Source organism: Abrus precatorius, unplaced genomic scaffold, assembly GCF_003935025.1.
Source record: "Abrus precatorius isolate BTA unplaced genomic scaffold, Abrus_2018 Scaffold8, whole genome shotgun sequence".
NCBI classification, from domain to species: Eukaryota; Viridiplantae; Streptophyta; class Magnoliopsida; order Fabales; family Fabaceae; genus Abrus; species Abrus precatorius.
Genome location: NW_020874428.1, coordinates 9,099,142 through 9,123,883, shown reverse-complemented (window position 1 = coordinate 9,123,883; position 24,742 = coordinate 9,099,142). Strand labels below are relative to the sequence as shown.

Here is a 24,742-nt window from a genome sequence, read left to right as displayed (position 1 = left end):
TCCTTTTAGCAAAAGATATAGTTAGGAGTCTCATCAGGAAATGAGTGTGTGGCCTGTGAATGCTTCTACTTTTAGCAAATTATTATGCACCCATTTACAATTAGCATTCACCACCCTCATTTTCCCAAGATTTTCCAAATCTTCTTTGGACTATATACTCCCAGTGTATCTCTATAACTATCTATACTTACTCTCAGCATTTCTCAACTATTCTCATTCTTTTCCATATCCTTCTTACAAATCAACATATTATAATACGTGAGTCTTGATCATATAACTTAATGTATTACAATACATGTATTATGAGTACACCTTTGATGTACCACAATACCCGTATCATAATCACATTCATCAATCTATTCTGGCTCACGCATTATTATCACATTTCTCACAATTCCATCATCATGTCATATCATTTCATTTCAACATACCTAAATCATCAACAAACATTCATCTAACACAAAAGATTCTCAAACAATTTCACACCACACAGATCAATACAATGTGCCAGATGTCGGATACCTCCGGACCTAACCCAATCGTACAACCCAGCATACACACTTTCTGAGTAATAACAAAGTGGTCTATCCTAAAGTTCAATATCACTTTTTCATACATAAATAATAGTCAAATATTAAAAATTCTTTAGAAGTTTAGTTACTCATCTTTTCACTATAAAATTTTATCTAGATAATCTTTGCATTAAATTATTAGTTCCTTATACCCAAAATTTCATTTGTAGTAATACAATTTAGAGAATCATTGGAGTTCTATTACCAAAACAAAATACCAAAGTTAGGGTTCAAAAGGGGGTTTTCATGTTAAACTCTCTATCCTACACATTAGATTTTTAAGAAAACCTTAGTATTTTAGGATCCCAATAGAAACTTAGCATTTTCAAACTAAAATAACAAAAAGGAGTTAGGGTTTGTGATCAACTCCTCTTACCTAAAAATGAGTCTCTCAGATCGAGTTCCTACAGATCTAAGGGAGAGGCACAACATCCTGGTAAAGGATATCGTCTTAGGGGTTAAGGTTTTCTTGAGTATCACAAAGTACAAACCTTTAAATCGGATAAATGGAGAAATAAGAATGAAGTTGAAGAATCAAACTCAAAAAAACTTACTTGGATCTGAATGGTTGAGCTTTTAAGCCCAGATTCGAAGGAAGATTGAAGTTTAGAGGAGGATTTTTGAGAAGAAAAGGTGAGAGATTAGAGAGAACAGAGGAAAGGTCAAAATTTTAGATTGTAATCTAAGTTTTTTAGGTTGAAGGCCCTTAAATACCTCTTAACTCGCGATATTCTCGCTATAGTGAGCTAATTCTCGCTACAGAGAGCCCTCATCTCGCTGCAGCAAAAAAATCAGACAAAATTTTTCTTTGTTGTCTGTCATTCTAGCTACAACAAGAGCTCCTCGCTATAGCTAAAGCATCATTGTTACAGCAAGATAATCCTCGCTACAGTGAGAGAGCATCAAAATGCCTGATTTTGGACGTATCTTTCTCGCTACAGTGAGATATCCTACACCCAAAACTCATATTTCTATACAAGGACCACAAAAATAAGGGTGTTACACATTATATGGCCATATTGAGGAATATTTGTTTCTCATTAATGGCTATTTAATTATCAAAGACCCTTACATATATCATTCTACAAATATTCCAAATGTATTGTCTAGTACGCCACTTGTGCTAAGCATTGGTAAAGTGTAACCATTTGAAATAAAGTTAAATTGTTGAGAATAATGATAAAAATTATAGAGATGATAACTTTGAAAATTTGGTTGAAAAATAGCTATAGTATTACATGATTTGGGATCCTTAAGTCATTGTGGTACGAGAATCCCTAATTGATAAGTCATTTCTTTAGAAGATATTGTGCTTTGGCCTCAACCATGTAATGAAACAAGAATTAAGAAACTTCTCATTTGTATATTGGACATTGGGACTTCTGTTTCTCTTTATTTTCTATGGAGACTCTTTGAAAATAAAGTCATTTATACATACATAACTAATAATAAAGATAATCACAAATTATGACTACAGAATTTTTCACTAAGGTTACTTAATATTTTTGTAGTATAAACAGAAAGAAGATGAAAATTTAAAATTTTTCATAATTTTAGCTTAAACAATTTTTATTTTTTATTTTTTACTTAAATAAAAATCACTTTTTTACTAATTTAAACTATTTTTTTTCTCTTATATAAAAATTACTTTTTATCAAATTTACTTGAGTGAATTTTTTCCACTTAAGTAAAATTTTATCACAGGCTACAGTTACTGATAAGTATCCAGATGCCCTACAACGCTAGTTAATTAAAGCATTTAAGTAAATTTTGCAAGTATCATTTACAAGAAAGCTTGGAGAAGCAAACGCAAAAGAAGAAGAAAATCTGTATTCTAGAATTGAAGCGGTGGGATCTCGTAACAAAACACGAACCTCATGTGAGAACTAATAAACTTATTCTCATTTCTATCACAACAACAGCCCCAACGTGAATTACTCAGCCCAACTACAACCGAACAAGAAATCATCATAGGTTTAGTGGGTCTTCGACCAAAAACAAAGAAACCCCCAAGAAAATAAAGACTAACCTTAAGTCGAGAAACTAAATTCACGGACCTTGAGTGAAAATCAAATGAAACAGGCCTCGAGCCTATAGATTAAGTGCAAGTCTTAAATCGAAACTAAATTGACCTAAAAATAAAAATAAAAAATACATGCCTTGAATGGAAATATGGAAAGTAGGAATACAATACAAAACAAAATAAATAAAAGATTTCCATATCATTAACTGATACGAAACGTCGTTATTTTTTACTTTGGATTTATTTGTGGAAAGAAATTCTGAATTTAGTGTTGACATAATATATTTCCTTTATTTACTAGAATGCAAAATGTTATTTTTCGTACTACAAATTGTTTGAAAAATAAAAACACAATTCAATAAACTCAACTAATTCAATCTCGATGGATGAATACTTCGATCTACTAAAAAATTTGTCAAAACCTTTAATAATTTATTTTGATTAATTCAGTATAAAGAAAAAGAAACAAGCCAAAACCAACTTTATGACCCTTACACCTCGTAGCGTGTAATCATGGGCAAAGTTTCAAGATTGCACTTACCTCAATGCATCAACATTCTTAGTTTCGTTTTGGTCGTGGGTCAACAACCTTTTCATATTATCTTATTTTCAACCAATTTAGTCTTTGAACAACCAAATTCTTAATTTTTGGAACCAAATTTAGATTATGCCAAGAATGCAAAGCCCATTGGAGTCATCATAACAAAATGATGCGGACTAAAATCAATTACTAATGCTGCCACACCCCTAAGCCTCGTCAAATCAATCATCTCTCTGGTGAAACAATTTTATAACAAGGGTATAGGGTTTCAATTCAAAGGAAATCATGTACGCTCAAGAATATTTACAAGAGAATTTACAGTTACCTTATTCCAAAGAGACAGGTAAAGACTCAAACCTATATGTAAGTCTCCTGTTTCATTTAGACTAACTACTCGGAGCTAAGCATTTCTCTTCACTAATTCACCACTGACATATCACTAATAACGCTAGTATTATTGGAGATGAGATTCATCTGTTCGGCGTCGAAAAACTGATGGAGACAAGAATCTTAGTATAGCGAACTCATCAGTAAATTCAGAGTAAAAAAAATGGAGATAAATTCACTGATCAATCAAAATGAAAAAGAAAGGAATAAATACATGTAACCAAAATAGGCCAAGAGTAGTATCCCAAAGGTTGATCACCTTGAAAACTGAAGCCTAAGCTAACGTTGTCCCTTAATGGATTTCGCCCAAGGAACCCTTAACATACTAAAGCCAAGATTTCCATCTTCATAAGACAAAAAGAAAGAAAAGGATGATAGTTAGCCGTATCTTCCCCTCCCTCTTCCTCTCCCCCTTCCCCTTCCCCTTCCCCTTCCCCTTCCTCCTCCATGTGACATTTGAAGGCTACCACCAGAATCCCTATCATATGTGAACATACTCATTCTAATATTTTGTGCCTCAGTTTCATGAGTTCCCCTTCGTACCTGAATAAAGCACATATAAGACAGAATGGAGAAAAACAAGCATTGCAAAGATAGAATGATGAAAAGAAAGAAAAACAACACAGCTTAATTCACAAAAATTAGTATTAGTGTAAGCCACTGACCTGAGAATCTTCAAGATTAAATTGATTCTGAAGCTGCCTAGCAAGATCCTCATCATAACTAACATCTTGATCCTTGTCTTTATTAGAAGGCTTTGCCTGGGCCTTTCTGTTTTCATATTCTTCCAGAGTGAATACAAGTGGATCTTCTTGTTTCCCCTTTCCCCTATGTCTCCGACCCTTAGAATGCCTATCATCCAGATTGGGGTGATTCAGTTTCTGAAGTAATTTTTGAGCAGCTGCTTGATTCTGTACAGGAACAGTTTCCACAACTGAAAGGGATCAAACATCAATATTGCATTAACACAATCAGAGAGAAAGGACAAAAAATAATTAATAAAAAATGGATTCCGGCATTAAATCCACAGATACTTTGCTATTTTATATCATTTCTATAATTTAATTGATAAGTTCATTCCCAAAGAGATGCAGAACGTCTCCTTGTCAAATTAAACATCTGACCACTGAATCACTTCCCAGGGCATTTGAATGTTGGTTTTTAATAAGCACTGCTTGTTATGTTGAGACTACTCTATCACTTGGCAAGCAGATGCCAGTCCAACCAACAAAAAATAACAGAGGAAAAGAATATCAATACCAGATTGAACTTTCCCTGCTCTGAACTTAATTTCAGATGCACCTCAAATTTACAATATCATATATACCAAAAGCAAATAGCAGAGAAAGATCAGACAAAGGAAGCACCTTCTTTTTGCCTTGTGCCTGAACTACTAGCCTTGTCTTCAGCACTTTCTGCAGCTGATTTGGAATTTAGATTTGCATCCAAAATATCTGCTTTTTGATTAGGATCTTGCTGGATACCAGTTGGCCTCATCTCAGCTTCACAAACCACAGGAACAGGCTTATGACTTCTATAGTTATTATTTGCATGACCTGTTGGAGATCAATTTCTTTGTCAACAGCAGGCAAACTATTGTGTTCTGAATCACAAATAACACCTTTGATGTTTGAAGCTCTATTTAACAAATAGGGTATCCATATTCATTCAAGTATTCATTAAGACTAATATTTCACTAACTTCCCTTGATGTTACATGCTTACATTACACTGATCTCACTTGATGGTTTATTTCAATGGTATGAAAATGGTAAAGAGGTGGTGTCCATGTTAGGAGTTTTTCTAATATAAAATGGTCTGGAAAAAATATAATGGGAGGTATTGCTATTATGAAAACAAAAAATGTGATATGTGTAATATTCAAAAATCAAAACTAAGGGCTGATTTTCAAGTTTTTCAAGTAGTGGAGATCAATATAACTTCCTCCATCAAGTAGTCCTTTGTTACTAAACTACCCATTTAAAAAGCTTACAGCAAGAAGAAGAGTGGTAATAGAATACCATAGCCACATGGAGTTACTAATAATAGTGACTGTCTGGTGGATAATTAATTGTGTTAGTGTGGGGCTGGAATTAATAGATAAGGAGAAGGTATTTTAACACTCGAGAAGAGAGTAAGAGAGTTTGTAATTGTCCAAAAGACAGTAAATTATAATAATGGGAGGACTTATATAAAGAAAAAGGATGGAAAGTTAGAGAGGTACTTTAGATTTGGGAATTTTGAACATAACAGTAGTGGGAGAGTCCAGGTCTCTCGAATACCTGGGAGAGATACTTTTTGTTTTTTTTCTGTATTCATCATAGAACTCATTTCATATATCAATCTGATATTGAGCTAGAGTCTAAGGTTGGTTTGAATTTTGAATATATTTGCAAGTTTTTCTATCATTTTGGAACCAGTTAGATTCAGACCATGGTGATGTTAGGATCCAATTAGAAGGTAGTCCCACATTGGAAGTATGGGATTCTAGAGCAGTAATGGTCACCCAGGAAATAATGTACTTATTTATCAATTCCAATTTTGTTCTAATAATAAGAATTCCTTTATAGTGAACAATATTGACTAAGCCAAAAACACAATCAACATTCAAGAAAAAGCAGTGCAAGCAGCAAATAAAAAACAAAGAAAGACAAATGGTGCTCCTTTTAACCTGAAGAAGATCCAACCTGCAGCTTCACAAATGGTGGAGGACCACCAGTATCACGATCCTCTATCTTTCTTAAAGACGATCGGGAGAATCCTGAGTATTTTTGGTTCATCTGCCATTCTTCATAGAGTGATTGAACAACACCTCCTAATACAGTCAATACTTTAGGATTTAAGCAAACTATACCGCTGTGAACCGCAACTTTATTTTCCAAACGTATCTGTCCAATGGAAACACAACAACAGTATCATAAAGGTTAAATTAATTTAAGAATACACACATAGAAATACAGAATCACAGAATAAACACACAACATAGGAGAGAAAACAATAGCTCACATAATCATTAAGGTATCAGCATGCCGCATACTATAACAGAAAAGCAAGATCAGCAAACAAGACAAATTCAAGATGCTCAAAAGAACATACCAATTGTATCAATCAAAATGTTCAAATACCGCTATCATGCAGTTGCAGCAAAGGAAACGGTATACACTAACAGCAAGAAGGCATTACCTTAGTACCCGGGACCACATTGTCGGGTATAGAAGGAACGTGAGAATATTCGACAGCAGTAATCTCTGAGTGACCATCAGTGAGACACAATCTGAGAAGTCTCCGACCACCTGAATTTCTGAATATGTCATCCACGCTGCTCTTAGATATGTCCCTCACCGAAGATATCTGCTAAAGTAAAGCTACTAAAAAACTGAATCGCAACAAAGAAAATGTTGTTATTATGTTATTCAATGAAAAGAAAGGGTTACCTGAAGGATTTTGGGGCCGTGAATAAAAGAAGAAGGGTTGCGAAGAAGAGGTAAGGACTTGGCTCCGATGGATCTGAGGTCGGAATTGAGGAGCTCCGACTCGACGGAATCAACAACCTTGGAACGATCATCGGCAAGTGCGGATTGAATCACGATGATGGCCTTCAATTCCTCTCTCTCTTCCAAACACCAACCTCTTCTTCTTAGGGTTTCTAACACCGTTCCCCAATCTGAACCATGTGAATTCTCCGCCATTTCAACTTCAACCACTCAGTCTCTCTCCCACTCCCAGCCTCAGCACGGAATGCACTGCACAACCCTCCAAAAACGTGTTCGGTTTTGTATTTTGTATGTATGCAAGCTACAAATTGCTTCAAACCTGCATTTTGGCTTCAACTACAATTTTTAAATTCAACATGTTTTAAAATTTCCAAATTAATTTAAATTATTATAAATACGCTTTTTTACCTGCTCTATTACAATCATTTGTTATTTCTTATTACTTTTAAGAATTTAATTTAAAATTTATAAATTGAATATGTTTTGAAATTATTGTGAATAAATATAATAAATAAACAATTAATTAAGCTTAAATGATATGTAAGCAATTAATTTAATATTAAATAAACATTAAGCAAGGAAATAATATAAAAAGGTAAAAGAAGAGTCGTAAAAATAGAAAACTTAGGGTCGTTTGGTGTGAAGAAATATTTTGTTATTTTATTTTGTATTTTTAAATATTTGTACAAGAAACATTAAACATAGCTTTTTTTTTTTATAGAAATCTTATAAATAAGAAATAAAATAAAAATAAAGTGATAGGTTTGTAATTAAAGTAAAAATAAAAAATAATTCTAGAAACTAAGAGCTTGTTTGTTTTCTCTTTTTAAATAGAGTTTTTAGTTTTTAAAATTAAAAAATAGGAAAACTTGTTTGTTAATGTAAGTTTTAAAAACTATTTTTGAAAATTAATTTTTATTTTCAGTTTTTAAAATTGAAAAACAGAATTGCTATTTAGGAGAGCTTTTGTTTTTATTTTTCTGTTTTTCTTTCTAAAACTAACAAAAGTCTAACTAAATATGGTTTTAAAAACTAAATTACGAAACAAAATTTATTTTATTTTATTTTTTAAAAACAGTTTTATAAATTTATTTTAAAATCTAATTTTTAAAATTAAAATTAAAACTAAATCAAATAAACCCTAAATAAATTCTTTATTTTTTTCATTGGGTTCCAAACTTTGAAATTTCACCTTTAGGTTAGTTATAGAGTAGAGGTGCTTGCTAGTAATTTTGGAGTAATACAACTTATAAGAAGAAATTTTTTATTACTAAAATATTATACACAACAGAAGAAAAGTTAGACACATGATGTTAATAGATTTTGACTCACATATCATTTATATTTTTATTATTATATACAACTCCTCAAAAAGGTTTTAAGTCCTTCTTAGGTTTAGATGTCAATTTGCATGCTAAATTTTATAATTATAATTCAACTAAGTTGGCTTAAGCAAAAATAAAACAAAGGCTAATATTTATCCATTTATGTAAAATAGCTTAGGCAAATATATAATCGTTTAAGCAAAATTGATGCATTAAGTGAATTGTGGTTCACTTTAGTGAATAATGCAAAAATAACAGCAAATAACACTAGAACATTGACTAATTTTACCAAAAAAGTAAAAAAAATAAAATAAAAGACAATAAACATTTAGAAAGTTAGATAACTATTTTATATATAAATTGTATAATTAAGTTTCATCCATTAGAGGTCCTTAAAAAAAATACAACATAAAAAAACAACAAACTGGAACTGAAATCTATAATAAAACAAGGAAAAAATAGAACAAAAAAGCGTTCATGCATCTTCTTCATTCACATCATCATGAATAGGATGATCCTCCTTTGTATGGTCTCCTCCCTAATCATCACCTTTACGATCAATCTCTGCTTCCCCTTCTTCATATCTTTGTGGTTCACTTTAGTGAATAATATGGAAATAATAGCAAATAACACTAGAACATTGACTAATTTTACCAAAAAAGTAAAAAAATTATAAAAGACAATAAACATTTAGAAAGTTAGATAATTAGTTTATATATAAATTGTATAATTAAGTTTCATCCATTAGACGTCGTCGAATTAAAATACAATGTAAAAAAACAACAAACTTGAACAAAAATCTATAATAAAACAAGGGAAAAATAAAACAGAAAAGCTTTCATGCATCTTTTTCCTTCACATCATCATGAATAGGATAATCCTCCTTCGTATGGTGTCCTTCCTAATTGTCAACTTCACGATCAACCTCTGCTTCCCCTTCTTCCTACCTTGCATCTTCTTCACATTAGTTGAGCTCATTTGGAAAGGAAGGGGTGTCTCCAAGTCGTGGCACATGTGTTGCAAACTCTTCTGGTGTAGGCCATTAGAAAGTTGCAATGTTTCCTCCTTGTTGGTATAGGGTAAAACAATAGAATGATCCATTTAGGTGTATGTATATCAACGATTCATTGTCATCTAGTGGGTGTGTGTGTGTGTGTGTATAGGCCTAATGGTTGGCCTTCAGTTGTTGCTATATTTGAGTCAAATGTTGTGTAATGTAACATTTTGTGGGTGTCATTTTAGGAATGGATGGTGGTGTTGTTGAAGAAGGACTAAACGGTGCATGTGACTGATCTACTGGGTTGTGTAACGTCCTTATTTCAAATTCAATACATATAAATAATTTTCCATTTAAATCAATAGAATAGTACAATGGCATAAAACTTCTGAGATTACTATAATCAAAAGTAAAGAAAAAGGCTATACATAAACTTCACTATACAATATATTAATTTACAAGCTGTATGTTTGAGTATATAAATATCAAAATAACAATTACAATACCAAACACCACAAAAAGGATCCCAGAGCAACCTCAGTTATACTCATCTCCAGCATTCCAACTCTCTATCTCGGCTAGGTCCTCGAAGTTTAAGTCGTCATTAGATCCCAGATACCCATCGCCAGAGTCAGCTCTGATCTCTGTTCTCGTGACACGCTCAAAGGTCCAACGGGTAGGTCTTCCTAGAGAGTCGTGGTCATGGTAGGTGTATAAGTAAGTAAGGGCTGTTGGAGTTCTAACTGTACCCCTATACATGTATACTCATAAAGTTTGGTGTATCCTACTCCTAGGGAAGTAAAATGGAATACTACAAGAAAAATTCATCTCTATCATGACATAAATCCTAGGGTCATTCTCTACCAATACAACAAATTTAAAATGATTTACACGCTGGTATTTATTAAATACGTAATTTAATCTAAAGTCTACAGAACTATCTACCAGCCTAAATCTTCCCTGCGGATTCGTCATCCTGGTTCCCTTAAATTATCAGTAAGGATGAGCACCTATCTTATCATTTAAAACATAATATTACTTTAAAGACTAACATAATAGCACAATCATGGTCATGGAATACAAGGAATCATAACAACATAAATCTCAAAGCAATATATTAGACATACACATATTCATAATTATTATGTTGCTCTCTTTCAGATACCCATATTCAGTGCACTGTGATCACAATTATACAATGCCTCTAATAGTTCTTGAGGTCTTACACAACTAGGTAAATAGTCGGCGGTTAGCCCATGTTTACGAATACAACGTATATAACAACGGGCCCTTTAGCAAAGATATAGTCAGGAAACGAGTGGGAGGTCATGTGGCGCATTTGCTCTCAGAAAGAATGTGTACACATGCACGAACGTCGCTCACCACCCTACATTTCTCCCAGATTTCCTATCATCTCTGGACTCTATACCCCAGTGTATTTATGTAACTATTCACACTAGAACCATTCAGTTTCTTACACTTATCTCATACTCCCTTTCGTACTAAACTCATTATTCAAGTAAGAGATTGTGCTTAGTAAAGCACTTCTGAACTAAATTCCAAACAAACGGACTACTTGAACATATTATTAACACCCAAAATCAGCCAAACATATTTTTCATAACAATTCAATGTCAATCAATCACAAGAATTATACTAAAACACATACATAAAGTACTCTCATGGTTACAAAATAATTATTATGCTTAAAATAACAAAATAGATCCCTCCTTACCATGAGACGAAATTTTGAAAGAGATTTTGTGAAGGGTTTTAGGTGAAAGGACCAAGATCTTCCTAGATATCACAAAAGAGAACATTTTGAGAAAGGAGAAACTTAGAAAACACCTAAAAAGAGAAAACAAAGCTCCAAGAACGTACTTGGAGTTGATTAATGAAGTTCCCAAGCTTGGATTTGAAAGAAAGTTGAGGTTTTGGAGAGATTTTCTAAGAAGAGAGGGTTAGGGGTCGAGAGAACAAGGGAGAGCTCGAAACTTAGATTGTAATCTAAGTTTTCTAACTTGGAAACCCTTAAATACCCCTAGACTCGCGACATTCTTGCTACAGCGATAAATTCTCACTATAGCAAGCCCTTCTCTCGCAGTAGTGAAAAAATCAGACAAAATTGCACTTTGTTGTCTGTCATTCTAGTTACAGCGAGAGCTCCTTGTTTCAATGAAAGCATCCTCGCTATAGCGAGAGAATTCTAGCTACAGTGAGAGGAATGTCTGATTTTTGGACACTCTTCTCACCATAGTGAGAGATATCTCGCTACAGCGAGATATCCTGCAACCTACATCATTTAAACTCTCTAAAATTCAAATAATTTCACAAATATAACCAACATTCAATGCTATAATAATAAATAAAAAAAATGAGAATGTTACAACTCTCTCACCCTTCAAAGAATTTCATCCCCAAAATTCACTAACTTAGGAAAAGGTAAGGATATGCTTCTTTCATTTTATCCTTAGGCTCCTAGGTAGCATCTCCTTCATCATTTGCATTCCATACTACCTTCACCAACGAAATGTCTTTACCCCTCAGTTGTTTGATTCGATGATCAGCAATCTTCACTAGAAATACATCATATGATAGATTCTCTCGAACTTGGATAGGATTGAGTTCAATCACATGAGAGGAATCGGGAATGTATTTTCTGAGTTGAGATACATGGAAGACTGGATGCAAGTTTGAAAGATTTGGTGGTAAGGCAAGCTGATAGGCCACAAGGCTAATTCTATGCAGAATTTCAAAGGGTCCAATGAATTTGAGAGATAACTTCTTAGATTTCAAAGCTCTACCAACTCCAGTAATAGGCAACACTCTCAAGAATACATGGTCACCAACTTGAAACTCTAGAGGCTTCCTTCGTTGATCGTAATAACTCTTCTGCCTATCTTGTGTGACCTTTATCTTCTCTCTAATTGCCTTAACTTGGTTATTTTGCTTCTGAACTATATCTGGTGTGTATAGAATTGCTTCTCCAACATCATACCAGCACAACGGTGTTTTGCATTTCCTCCTATATAATGCCTCATATGGCGCTATTCCGATACTAGCGTGATAACTATTATTGTAAGTGAATTCTACCAAAGGTAGACATTCATCCCAAGCTCTCTGTTGCTCCATCACGCAAGCTCGTAACAAATCTTCCAATGATTGGATAGTCTGCTCTGTTTGCCCGTCAGTCTGGGGATGATATGCTGAGCTGAGCTTCAACTTAGTTCCCAAGGCTCTTTGTAGACTCTCCTAAAATTTTGATATAAACCTTGGATCTCTATCTGATACAATGCTCATGGGTACTCCATGCAATTTAACTATCTCCTTGATATACACTTCCGCCAATTTCTCCAACTTGTACCGCATATTAACAGGGATGAAGTGAGCAGTTTTAGTCAAGCGATCCACAATCACCCACACTGCATCATGATTGCTCTTGGTTCTCGATAGGTCGGATACGAAATTCATGGAGATACTATCCCACTTCCATTCGAGAATCTCCAACGGTTGCAATTCTCCTGGCATACGTTGATGCTCCGCTTTTGACTTTTGACATGTAAGACATTTTGCGACGTATTCTACTCTCTCCTTCTTCATTCGATTCCACCAAAAGCTTTTTCGCAGATCTTGATACATCTTGGTTATTCCTGGATGAAAACTCAGCTTGCTTTTATGTGCTTCTTCTAATATCATTCGCTTCAACTCTGCATCTTGAGGAGGAATACACACTCGATCATTAAATCTTATTAGTCCATTTGCGTCTTGATAAAACTCTGAGTTCTTTCCTTCATTCTTTTGCCTCATCATTTCTTGCAAGAATAAATCCTTTTGTTGTGCTGCTTGGACGTGAGTCAAGAAGTCATTAGTTATCTTCAAAGTTCCAAGATACAAACTCTGAGGTCATACTTCCACTGCCAAATTCAGATCTCTAAATTTTTCAATCAACTTCCACTCTTTTATCATCATAGCTGAAACATGCAAGGATTTCCTGCTTAGCGCATCTGCTACTACATTCACCTTTCCAGGATGGTATGATAAGTCATAATCTTTCAAAAATTCCATTCATCGTCTCTGCCTCATATTCAGTTTCTTCTGATCGAATAGATATTTCAAGCTTTTATGATCACTAAAGACTTCAATCTTGTTCCAAAGAGATAATGCCTCCATATTTTTAATGAAAAAACCACTGCTGCTAACTCCAAATCATACGTAGAGTAGTTGACTTCGTGAGGGCACAACTAGGGATGGCAATGGGTAAAGTACCCGATAGGCACCCGCAAAATTTACCCACAATGAATAGGGTATTTACCCGCTATATGAGTACGGGTATGGGTGTGGGTAAAAACTCGCAAATTTTAATGGGGATGGGTGCAGATTTGGGTATCTAAGTACCCACCCCGCCCCATACCCGCATATATATATATATATATATATATATATATATATATATATATATATATATATGAGATTGACTTTTTAAAAAATATTATTTATATATAATACACATAAAATATTTTTCACACAAATATTTTTGTTAATAAAATCATATTGATATTTAAATCATAAAGTGAATGATAAATAATAAATATTATAAATATTTTATAAATTTTACAATAAATTTATTATTTATTAATAATATTTAATTTTATTTTTTATATTTTAATTTAAAATAATATTTTTCTATGCAACATATGTATTACAAGTACAACTATAATCTATTGAATCTAAATAATATTATTCTTATTATTTACTCACGTTCAAAGAAGTTTTTAAAAAGATATAAATATAAAAAATTATTGTTAATTTTTATTTGTTAATTTTTTCAGATAAAAAAGTATAATTTTTTTAATATACACGTATATTTCTTTATTATAAAATTTTATTGTGACTATTTATATTTTATTCAAATTCTTTTAAAATTTATATATATTATAAATATTTAATTCATTAAAATAATTTTTAAAAAATTTGTATTTTTGATAAAATACTTTCGTATAGTATATGAGTTAAAAATACTAGTATTAATATATATATATATATATATATATATTATTTTAATTAAATCTATTATTTTTCTTACAATTTCAAATTCAAAAGTAAAAAAAATATTTTATGTATCCATTTTCTGTTGTTAGTATTGAACTTCTCTACTCTAACTCTATTCTCATTCTCAATGTTTATCTCATTAATACCTAACAACTATGAAACGTTATTCATTAGAGTTAGTTGTCAGTGTTGTCATAAGAGTCACCAAGTGATCCCACACGAAGGGACAACCATTATGCAAATTTATTTCGTTGTCGTTCTAACATTGTCAATCGATCAAATCTCACACAAGATAGGGTTATCACTGACAAATAACTTGTGTGTTTAGTTTTGCTTATTGTTTCTAAAAATTTTAGTTTAGAAAATTATTATATTAAGATACATTTAGTATTTATGATCTTTGAATATATGTTTTTTATCTATGTTTGTATCTTGTTCGGCAACTATATATTGAATTTTTGTATTATTATGCTACTTATGTGAAGTTATATAAACATATTTTTCTTTATAAATATTTTTTTTCTCAAACAAGCGCGGGTAATGGGTACAAGATGGGTATGCGGGTACCCAGAGGGTACGGGGATTAATGTTCATACCCATGCGAGTATGGGACCGGGTACAGGTATTTTTTTAAAACGTGGGTATGGGTATGGGTATGGAGATGGGTACTATAGTACCCTACCCATTGCCATCCCTAGGCGCAACTGCCTTGAAGCATAAGAAACTACTTTCCCAGCTTGCATCAGGACACATCCAAGTCCTTGTCCTGAAGCATCACAATACACCTCAAACTCTTGCTCTGAGTCTGGCAAAATTAACACTAGTTTAGATGTCAACTTCTTTTTCAGCTTTTGGAAACTGGCTTCGCACTCTTTTGTCTACTCAAAGTCTCTTCCTTTCTTTGTTAACTTCGTCAAAGGTAACGCTATTTTGGAAAAATCTTCTATAAACTTTCTATAATAACTAGTAAGTCCTAGAAAACTCTGAATTTCTGTTAGGGTAGTAGGCCTCGACCATTGAACTACTGCCTCTACCTTTGCTGGGTTGACCATAATCCCTTCTTTTGACACGACGTGTCCCAAGAATTGTATCTGTGGGAGCCAAAATTCACACTTTGATAGTTTCGCATATAATTGTCTCTCACTCAATATCTATAAGACGATTCTTAAGTGCTCATCATGCTCTTCATGACTCTTGTAATAAATTAGAATGTCATCGATGAACACAACCACGAATTGATCTAGATAATCATGGAAGATCCGATTCATGTAATCCATGAATACCGTTGGAGCATTAGTTAAACCAAATGGCATAACTAAATACTCATAATGCCCATAGCGAGTTCTAAAGGCTGTTTTGGGAATATCTTCATTCTTTACTCTCATCTAATGATAACCTGATCGTAAATCAATCTTTGAAAACACAGAGGCTCCATGCAACTAGTCCATCAGATCATCGATTATGGGAACATGATACTTGTTCTTGATTGTCACTTTGTTCAGTTGGCAATAATCCACGCACATCCTCATACTTCCATCTTTCTTTTTCACTAAAAGTATCGGTGCTCCCCACAGTGACACACTTGGTCTCACGAATCATTTCCGCAATAGATCTTCCACTTGCTTTTTAACTTCAGTTAATTCTACTAGTGACATTCGATACGGTGCAATTGAAATCGGACTTGCTCCCGGAATGAGATTGATAGTAAACTCAATCTCCCTTTCCGGTGGCAATTCGACTATATCATCTAGAAAAACTTCTAAGAAGTCTCAAACCACCGGTATGTGTTTGGCCTTTATACTCTTCTCTGCCACGAGCGAAAATAATACCATGAAAGCCTTCGTATTGTTCACATTACTCCCTTCGCCCTCACTTAGAAGTCTAAGGTTTTTTGGTGTACCAACACCAAAAATCAAAGCTTTCTCTTTGCAATATAGGAGGACATGATTGGATGACAACCAATCCATTCCCAGAATAACATCAAGTTAAGAAAGCGATAAACAAATCAAATATATATTGAAATCCCTACCATGAACCATTACAGAACAACTTAAGCACACAGAAAAGGTTACAATAGTTTTAGCTATTGGGGTAGATACAGCAACATCATATGGTAGGAGAGATACAGATAACCTAAGGCAACTCACACAATTCATAGAAATGAAAGGATGTGTAGCACCAAAATCGAACAATACATCAAGGAGTCTATCATTAATGATACATTTACCTCTGATAAGATTGTCTAACTTGGACGCCTCTGACCCACTCATGGCAAATACTTTGCCCTGCACATTTGGTTTTACCCCACTGCTTGCTCAGGATACAGGCCTATTACTCTCACTTACACTCCCACTTCTCTGAGGAGTAGACCAGCAAGTATTTGCAGAATGACCCATCTTTCCAAAAATACTACACGCCGACGGTGGTTATGGACAATTCCTCACAATGTGAGGTCCTTGATGAATCCACATTTTACTAAATTTTTATACATCATTTATTACTTTTTATAGAAAAGAATAGACTTAGATAGTGTAAATAAGATGAACATTCCAATTTGGCTAAATAATATAGGTTTCTTAGTTTTTGGTTAATTTACATTGATTTGATAGTTTATTTTACATGTTTTAATCATTTGAATAATGTGACAGGAATTCTTAAGCCTATTTTGAAGAATTATTAGATTTTGAGGAATTTAAGGTGAAAGTAACTACTTTCAAGATTGATAGTAACCACTACAGCAAGCTACTTTCAGCAAAGGGACCAAAGTGATCACTTTCAAAGTTAAAAGTAATCACTCCAGAGAGCCCAGAATCCACTAAGCTGCGCGTAATCACTTTCAAAGTTGAAAGTGATCACTCCAGAGAGTGCAGAATTTCAGGAGCTGCGCGTAAACACTTTCTAAGTTCAAAGTGATCACTCCCGAGGGTGCAGAATGCGCGTGTTCACTATGAAAGTTCATAGTGAACACCCCAGAAAGCCCAAAATTCATTAATGTTGCACGTTTACTCTGAAGATTCATAGTGATAACTTTGGAGGGCGCATACCTTAGTATAAATAGATTTTTTACCAAATTAGGGCAAAACTTCTTACATTTTTCGTACCTTTTCTCTTCCTTACTTAATTAGGACGAATTTCCAGAGCTTAAGGCAACCTTGGGTGACAACCAAGGGTCCAACCTAAGGTTTGGTTTCTCATTTCTCTTGCTATTACAGTAATGTTAATGAGTTCTCTGCATTTCTAACTTGCGTTTTTGACCCCCATTTCTATGGAGGGCTAAATTTGTGTAATCCTTGGTGAGTTGACATGGATTCTTGAGTTCCTTGATTTTAATGATAATATAATTCCTTTCTTCTCATGAATTACTTCTTCCTTGTCTCTTAAATTGAATTAATGGTGAATGAGGGGGATATTGCTTAATTAACCCTAATTCTAAGGTTGCGTAACTTTGGGATGAGGGATTAGAGCCTAGCAAATTGCGTAATTTTGTTAGGCCATAAGGTTGATTTTCACTTGTTAAATTAACCTAATTCATGGGAGAGAGGATGAATGTTAAATCTTAAGTGGAATGAGGATAGAATCTTTGTGGATGAACTAAGAATTGTTGCTTTCTATTGTTTGAATTAATTGAACTTGTTTGCTTGTTGCTCTTTACATTGATTTGAAACCACAAAACCCCCATTTTAATTGCTTGTTCAATTATTGCCTTCAACATGTTTAATGAAGATTAATAGCCAATGTTCATGGGAGACAGTCTAGGGTAACACTAGTACTACATTAAGTTGTTTAAATTTTGATGAGAATTTGCGACAAATCTTTTAAACACAACATGAAGAAAAACATCGTTCATCAGTCCTCCACAGTGAAAACATTTGATTGGTCCCCTTGAAAGGGTGGAACCACTGTTGTTTCCTCCACGAAACATAGTCCCACTCGCTTGAGACTGACTGACACCAGAGTATGGCCCCCTCTAGAGCCTTGGAGATCTTCGGTCTTGCTTCATTGGTCCTCCAACTCTAGTATCCACAGATTTGCCTTTAGAGTTGGCTTCAAAAATCTGACTTTCGCTAACTAAAGTCGGCAGATCTGTCAACTGAAACACACTAACTGCCGCAAGGATATCAGCTCGCAGCCCGTTTTTGAATTGAGCACACAAGTCTTCATTACCGTCCTCATGTTGGAAATGTGGCTAGTACTTCATAAGTTTGTGAAATTTTGTAGCGTATTCCCCCACAGACATGCTTCCTTACTTCAATTCAAAGAATTCTTTGGCCTTCTGTTTCTTCAAATCCCTTGGGAAATAATTCCCTAAGAAACTTGCTTTAAATGCCTCCCATTGCACGTATCCTTCTTCATGTGGTAAGGTTTGACTCGCAAACCTCCATCAATCTTCTGCTTCGCTACTCAACATATAGGTAGCGTAAGTCACCTTGTGCTCTTTGCTACAGCCCATCGCATTGAAGATTTTCTCAATATCTGTTATCCATTGTTGAGCTCCATCAGGGTCAAATTTACACTCGAACTTTGGAGGGTTGTGCTTAGTGAACGATGACAACCCATGATACTCAACCGGTTCAGTGTCCTGGTTATGCACCAAGGTCTCCAAGACTTGTGCCACACATGCCAAAATTGCATTTGTAGCCCCAACAGGTCTACCTCCACTAGCCATAATTCTAATCTCAGGGAAAAACCAAATAAGCATATCAGTTTTTGTCTCACACGATTTTACATCTAGTTCAAGCAATGCAAACATTTTAAACAAATTAAACAATCCACAAAAAATCACTTTATATTCTTGTAAAATAAGAATATACAAACACACAGTGCAAACAAACTAGTCCCACACCCTCAGGCTGGTTTGGACGAACTGCTCTGATACCAACTTTTGTAACAGCCTGACAACTTATTTGGGACTGACGACTGTCCCCACAAACCAACACGAGACTTTTTAGTGTGCTTTGTCCTCACTCGCACACTTCCCAGGAACTTCCTAGAAGCTCACCCATTCCATAATTGCTCCAAGTTAAGCACGCTTAACTTTGGAGTTTTTAAGTGATAAGCCACTGAAATATAAATGCATTTTGTTCGTATAGGTAGTTCTAATCAATTCCTTTAAGCTATCCTTAACTGCATAGACAGTCTCTGGATCCCCCTCTCATTCCGATGTAAGTTTGATTCATTTATGTGCCCCTTACTACTGGAAGCCTGCCAGGTAGCCGCTCCTTGTCCGTGCCACATTGCACCGGCGATCACTCCCCACCCTCTCCTAGCGCCTGGGTGTCACATGCCCACTAGCTTCCGCGTGGTTCGTTCTTGAACCACACCGTACTGGGAGAGAGGCTTGCTCTGATACCAATTTATAACGTCCTTATTTCAAATTCAGTACACATAAATAATTTTCCATTTAAATCAATAGAATAGTGCAATGGCATAAAACTTTCAAGATTACTATAATCAAAGGTAAAGAAAAAGGCTATACATAAACTTCACAATACAGTATATTAATTTACAAGCTGTATGTTTGAGCATTTAAAGATCAAAATAATAATTACAACACCAAACCGCACAAAAAGGATCCCAGAGCAACCTCAGTTATACTCATCTCCAGCATTCCAACTCTCTATCTCAGCTAGGTCCTCGGAGTTTAAGTCGTCATCAGATTCCAGATACCCATCGCCAGAGTCAGCTTTGACCTCTGTTCCCGTGATGTGCTCAAAGGTCCAACGGGTAGGTCTTCCTAGAGAGTTGTGGTCATGGTAGGTGTATAAGTAAGTAAGGGCTGTTGGGGTTCTAACTGTACCCCTATACATGTATACTCATAAAGTTTGGTGTATCCTACTCCTAGGGAAGTAAAATGGAATACTACAAGAAAAATCCATCTCTATCATGACATAAACCCTAGGGTCATTCTCTACCAATACAACAAATTTAAAATAATTTACACGCTGGTATTTATTAAATACATAATTTAATCTAAAGTCTACAGAACTATCTACCAGCCTAAATCTTCCCTGCGGATTCGTCATCTTGGTTTCCTGAAATTATCAGTAAGGATGAGCACCTATCTTATCATTTAAAACATAATATTACTTTAAAGACTAACATAACAACACAATTATGGTCATGGAATACAAGGAATCATAATAACATAAATCTCAAAGCAATATATTAGACATACACATATTCATAATTATTATGTTGCTCTCTTTCGAATACCCATATTCAGTGCACTGTGATCACAATTATACGATGCCTCCAGCAGTTCTTGAGATCTTACACAACTAGGTAAATAGTCGCAGTTAGCCCATGTTTACGGATACAACGTATACAATAATGGGCTCCTTAGCAAAGGTATAGTCAGGAGTTTAGCCAGGAAACGAGTGTGAGGCAATGTGACGCATTCGCTCTCAGAAAGAATGTGTACACATGCACGAACGTCACTCACCACCCTACATTTCCCCCAAATTTCCTATCGTCTCCGGACTCTATACCCCAGTGTATCTCTATAACTATTCACACTAGAACCATTCAGCTTCTTACACTTATCTCATACTCCCGTTCGTACTAAACTCATTATTCAAGTAAGAGATCGTGCTTAGTAAAGCACTTCTGAACTAAATTCCAAACAAACGGACTACTCGAACATATTATTAACACCAAAAATCAGCCAAACATATTTTTCATAATAATTCAATTTCAATCAATCACAAGAATCATACTAAAACACATACATAAAGTACTCTCATGGTTACAAAATAATTATTATGCTTAAAATAACAAAATAGATCCCTCCTTACCATGAGACAAAGTTCTGAAAGAGATTTTGTGAAGGGTTTTAGGTGAAAGGACCAAGATCTTCCTAGATATCACAAAAGAGAACATTTTGAGAAAGGAGAAACTTAGAAAACACCCAAAAAGAAAAAACAAAGCTCCAAGAACTTACTTGGAGTTGATTAATGAAGTTCTCAAGCTTGGATTTGAAAGAAAGTTGAGGTTTTGGAGAGATTTTCTAAGAAGAGAGGGTTAGGGGTCGAGAGAACAAGGGAAAGGTTGAAACTTATATTGTAATCCAAGTTTTCTAACTTGGAAACCCTTAAATACCCCTAGACTCGCAACATTCTTGCTACAACGAGCCCTTCTCTCATTGTAGCAAAAAAACCAGACAAAATTGCACTTTGTTGTCTGTCATTCTAGCTACAGCGAGAGCATCAGAATGCCTAATTTCTGGACGCTCTTCTCGCCACAACGAGAGATATCTATCTACTAGCTACAGTGAGATATCCTGCAACCTACATCATTTAAACTCTCTAAATTTCAAATAATTTTATAAATATAACCAACATTCAATGCTATAATAATAAATAAATAAAAATGAGGATGTTACAGGTTGGTGCAATAATTGTTTAAGAACTGAGCGTGATATGCTTTTTCAACATGATGGTTGATTTAGATCTATTGGGTATCTAAATACCATGGATAGCACAAACAACGATTACCAATGTTGGGAAGCCCAGGAGCTTTGTTGTAGTTGCATAAAGGAAGGGTTTGACATTAGAAATTATTGAGACTCCTCAAAGATCACAGTTGCAATGTCCAATGTTATCCTCTCCATGATGTTGTAGATGAGATAGGCCTGAGGCATGCACACATCTGATGTATGAGAGGTTGGAGCAATATTGGCAAACAGAAATATTGTCTAGATATGCAGCAAAGTCTTCAAATTCCCCCTCTTGAACCACATTGCCTTGTCTTAATGATTTGTTTCATAGGATTTGTTTGGAATGCATAATGTCTCAGCTACATTGTCATCCAAAAATCCAATTGCACGACACCTCCTTTATTGACAGTGACACAACTCCCATTCTTATAAGGTGAAAAGGTTCCCCAGTATGCATTGATTGCATCCCTATCACATGACACTATGAACCTTCTAACCCAGGTCTTCTTGGATTTGTCTAGTTGCAAGGGCTACGCATTGGCATATAATTCCTTGATTATATCTTCACCAATCCTATTTGGGAGATTTGCCAAGAAATTTCATTTCCTCTTATCGATTCCATTGGTAAATTGAATAAATTATCTTTCTTCTAAGTGCAGATTTTGTTCGAGCAGCAATTCCCTTAACTATAATTCCAACTGTAATTCTAGGAACCTTTGATATTTGGATTAGTTTTCAAACTTCAATTTGGCAAAAGAGGCCATGGGAGTGGTGATTGTTTGTGTAAAAGGTTACTCCTCTTAAGTTGGTATGTTCTCAAGAGGTTGTGAAGTGTTCCCTGTAACACCCCCTTCGTATTTATTTATTTTCTTGATAATTGTTTTAATATTGGGTGGTATTTGATTATGTTTTAAATTGTTTGAATGAGTGTTTATTAGAGTTTTGGTGCAGGGAATCTCACTCAAGCGAGACTGAAAGCCCAGAACCACATATTTTCAGGGAAATCTCGCTCAGGTGAGATGAATTTCGCTCAAGAAAACAGAAATCTCACCCAAATGAGATGAGTCGCTTAGGCGAGGACCCACAGGAAAAATATATAACTCTCTAGACATTGTCTCGCTCAGGTGAGCATGACCCCGCTCAAGCGAGAATATCAAAAAATGTTTGGGGAGACCATTGTCTGGTGTTTTCATCCAGACAAGATATATCTCACTCAGGCAAGAATTATGTCGCTCAAGCAAGAGTGTGTCAAGCTAAAAGGTATTTAAGAGATTTTCAGCATGGAAATTCCATTTCACTCCAAACCTTATGTCTTATCTCAACTTTCTCTAAACTCTTACTTCTTTCTCTCACATAAAACCTCTTTCAACTCCAATTACTCCTCGAATCCGAAATTATACGTCAAATCTAAACAACTCTAAGTAAGTTTCTCTGTTCGTTTCTCTTGTTCTTTATTTCTCAAGAATATCTCTTAATACCCAGGGAAAACTTCTGTTGTTGAACTAAAATCCTTCATCAATCACTATCTAAATTCTCACTTCGAAGTAAGGAAAGCTCTATTTTACCCTTTTATTAAATTGTATATTTTGTACTCATAGGAGCATTATTACATAATATTTGTTTGAATAATGGAATTTATGAAGGAAAATTTATGATGTGTTTTTAGTTGTTTGGATTGAGTGATTATGTTGTAATTACATGAAATATATAATGAGATGTTATGATAAAGTATAATATTGCACTTGTTGATTTGAAATGTATAGACTATATGTCGAGAAATGTATAAGAGGATTTTGTGACTGCAATAAAAGATTAATGATACTGGTCTAAATGACTTACTGATTGAAACTATATTAAGATGTTATAAGTAACGTGAATTTAGTCCAGAAGTGCTTTACTAAGCACGATCTTATGAAAGGATTCTTGGGATGAGTATAAGTTCTAAATATAGAATGAATCGAGTATGAATAGTTACAGAGATACACTGGGGATATAGAGTTTGAAGACAAGGGAAAATTTGGGAGAAATGTAGGGTAGTGATCGCGTATGTGTACACACTTTTTCTAAGAACGAATGTGTCACATAACCTCACACTCGTTTCCTAACTAGACTCTTGACTATATCTTTACTAAGGGACCCATAATTGTATACGTTGTATCTATGTGCATGGACTAATTGATGACTATTTACCTAGTTGAGTAAGACCTCGAGAAATGTTGAAGGCGTCGTATTTCTGTGATCATAGTGCACTGAAAGTACATGTTTGAAAGAGAGAAATTAAATGATTTATGACAAATTTGTGTGTTGTGACTATATGATTATGGTTGTTCTGTAAATTGGTTGTTGAATTAATTATGTTTTCTATTATGTTATAATCTATAACATGGTTTGTAAATAGTATAATAAATGCTCATCCTTGATAGATAGTTCTATACATTGTAGACTAAGTTATGTGTTTAATAAGTATCAAAGAACTTGCTATTTTAAGCTGGCCATTTACTGTAATGATGTACTCATCCGTATTTATATTTTGGAAATAAAATTGTATTATAGTATTCCCTTAGACTTTCCTGTAAATAATAGGATCCATCATACTCTATGTATATATATTTATAGAGGTAGGATTAGGACTTCGACAGCTGTAACTTACTTGTGCATTTACCGTGACCATGATCATCTCGGAAAACTGACTCGAGTTACTTTTCCCAGGTGTTGAGGTCACAGATTGACTCTGGTGATCCCTATCTTGGAGATTATGAGGATCTAGATTTCGAGGATCTAACGAAGATTGAGGGATGGCATGGTGATGATTAGTACCTACTCCTCAGTATTTTGAATATAGATCATGACTGCTTTGGGATTTAGTATTTTTTATTATGTAATTATTATTCTAAGTCCTACACTCTTTGATGAACATTTT

At 34.4% G+C, this 24,742-nt stretch overlaps 1 protein-coding gene across 1 annotated transcript; it reads right to left on the bottom strand.

The window, feature by feature from the left end:
* Positions 1-3,634: 3,634 nt before the first annotated feature.
* Positions 3,635-7,265, bottom strand: LOC113847956 (tudor domain-containing protein 3). Its single transcript, XM_027477290.1, has 6 exons — positions 6,957-7,265; positions 6,706-6,873; positions 6,194-6,410; positions 4,891-5,079; positions 4,189-4,457; positions 3,635-4,066 (listed from the first exon to the last, which is right to left on the bottom strand). The coding sequence occupies exons 1-6, from the start codon at positions 7,209-7,211 to the stop codon at positions 3,902-3,904; spliced, it is 1,263 nt and encodes a 420-aa protein (XP_027333091.1). The 5' UTR covers positions 7,212-7,265; the 3' UTR covers positions 3,635-3,901.
* Between the last annotated feature and the right edge of the window lie 17,477 nt (positions 7,266-24,742).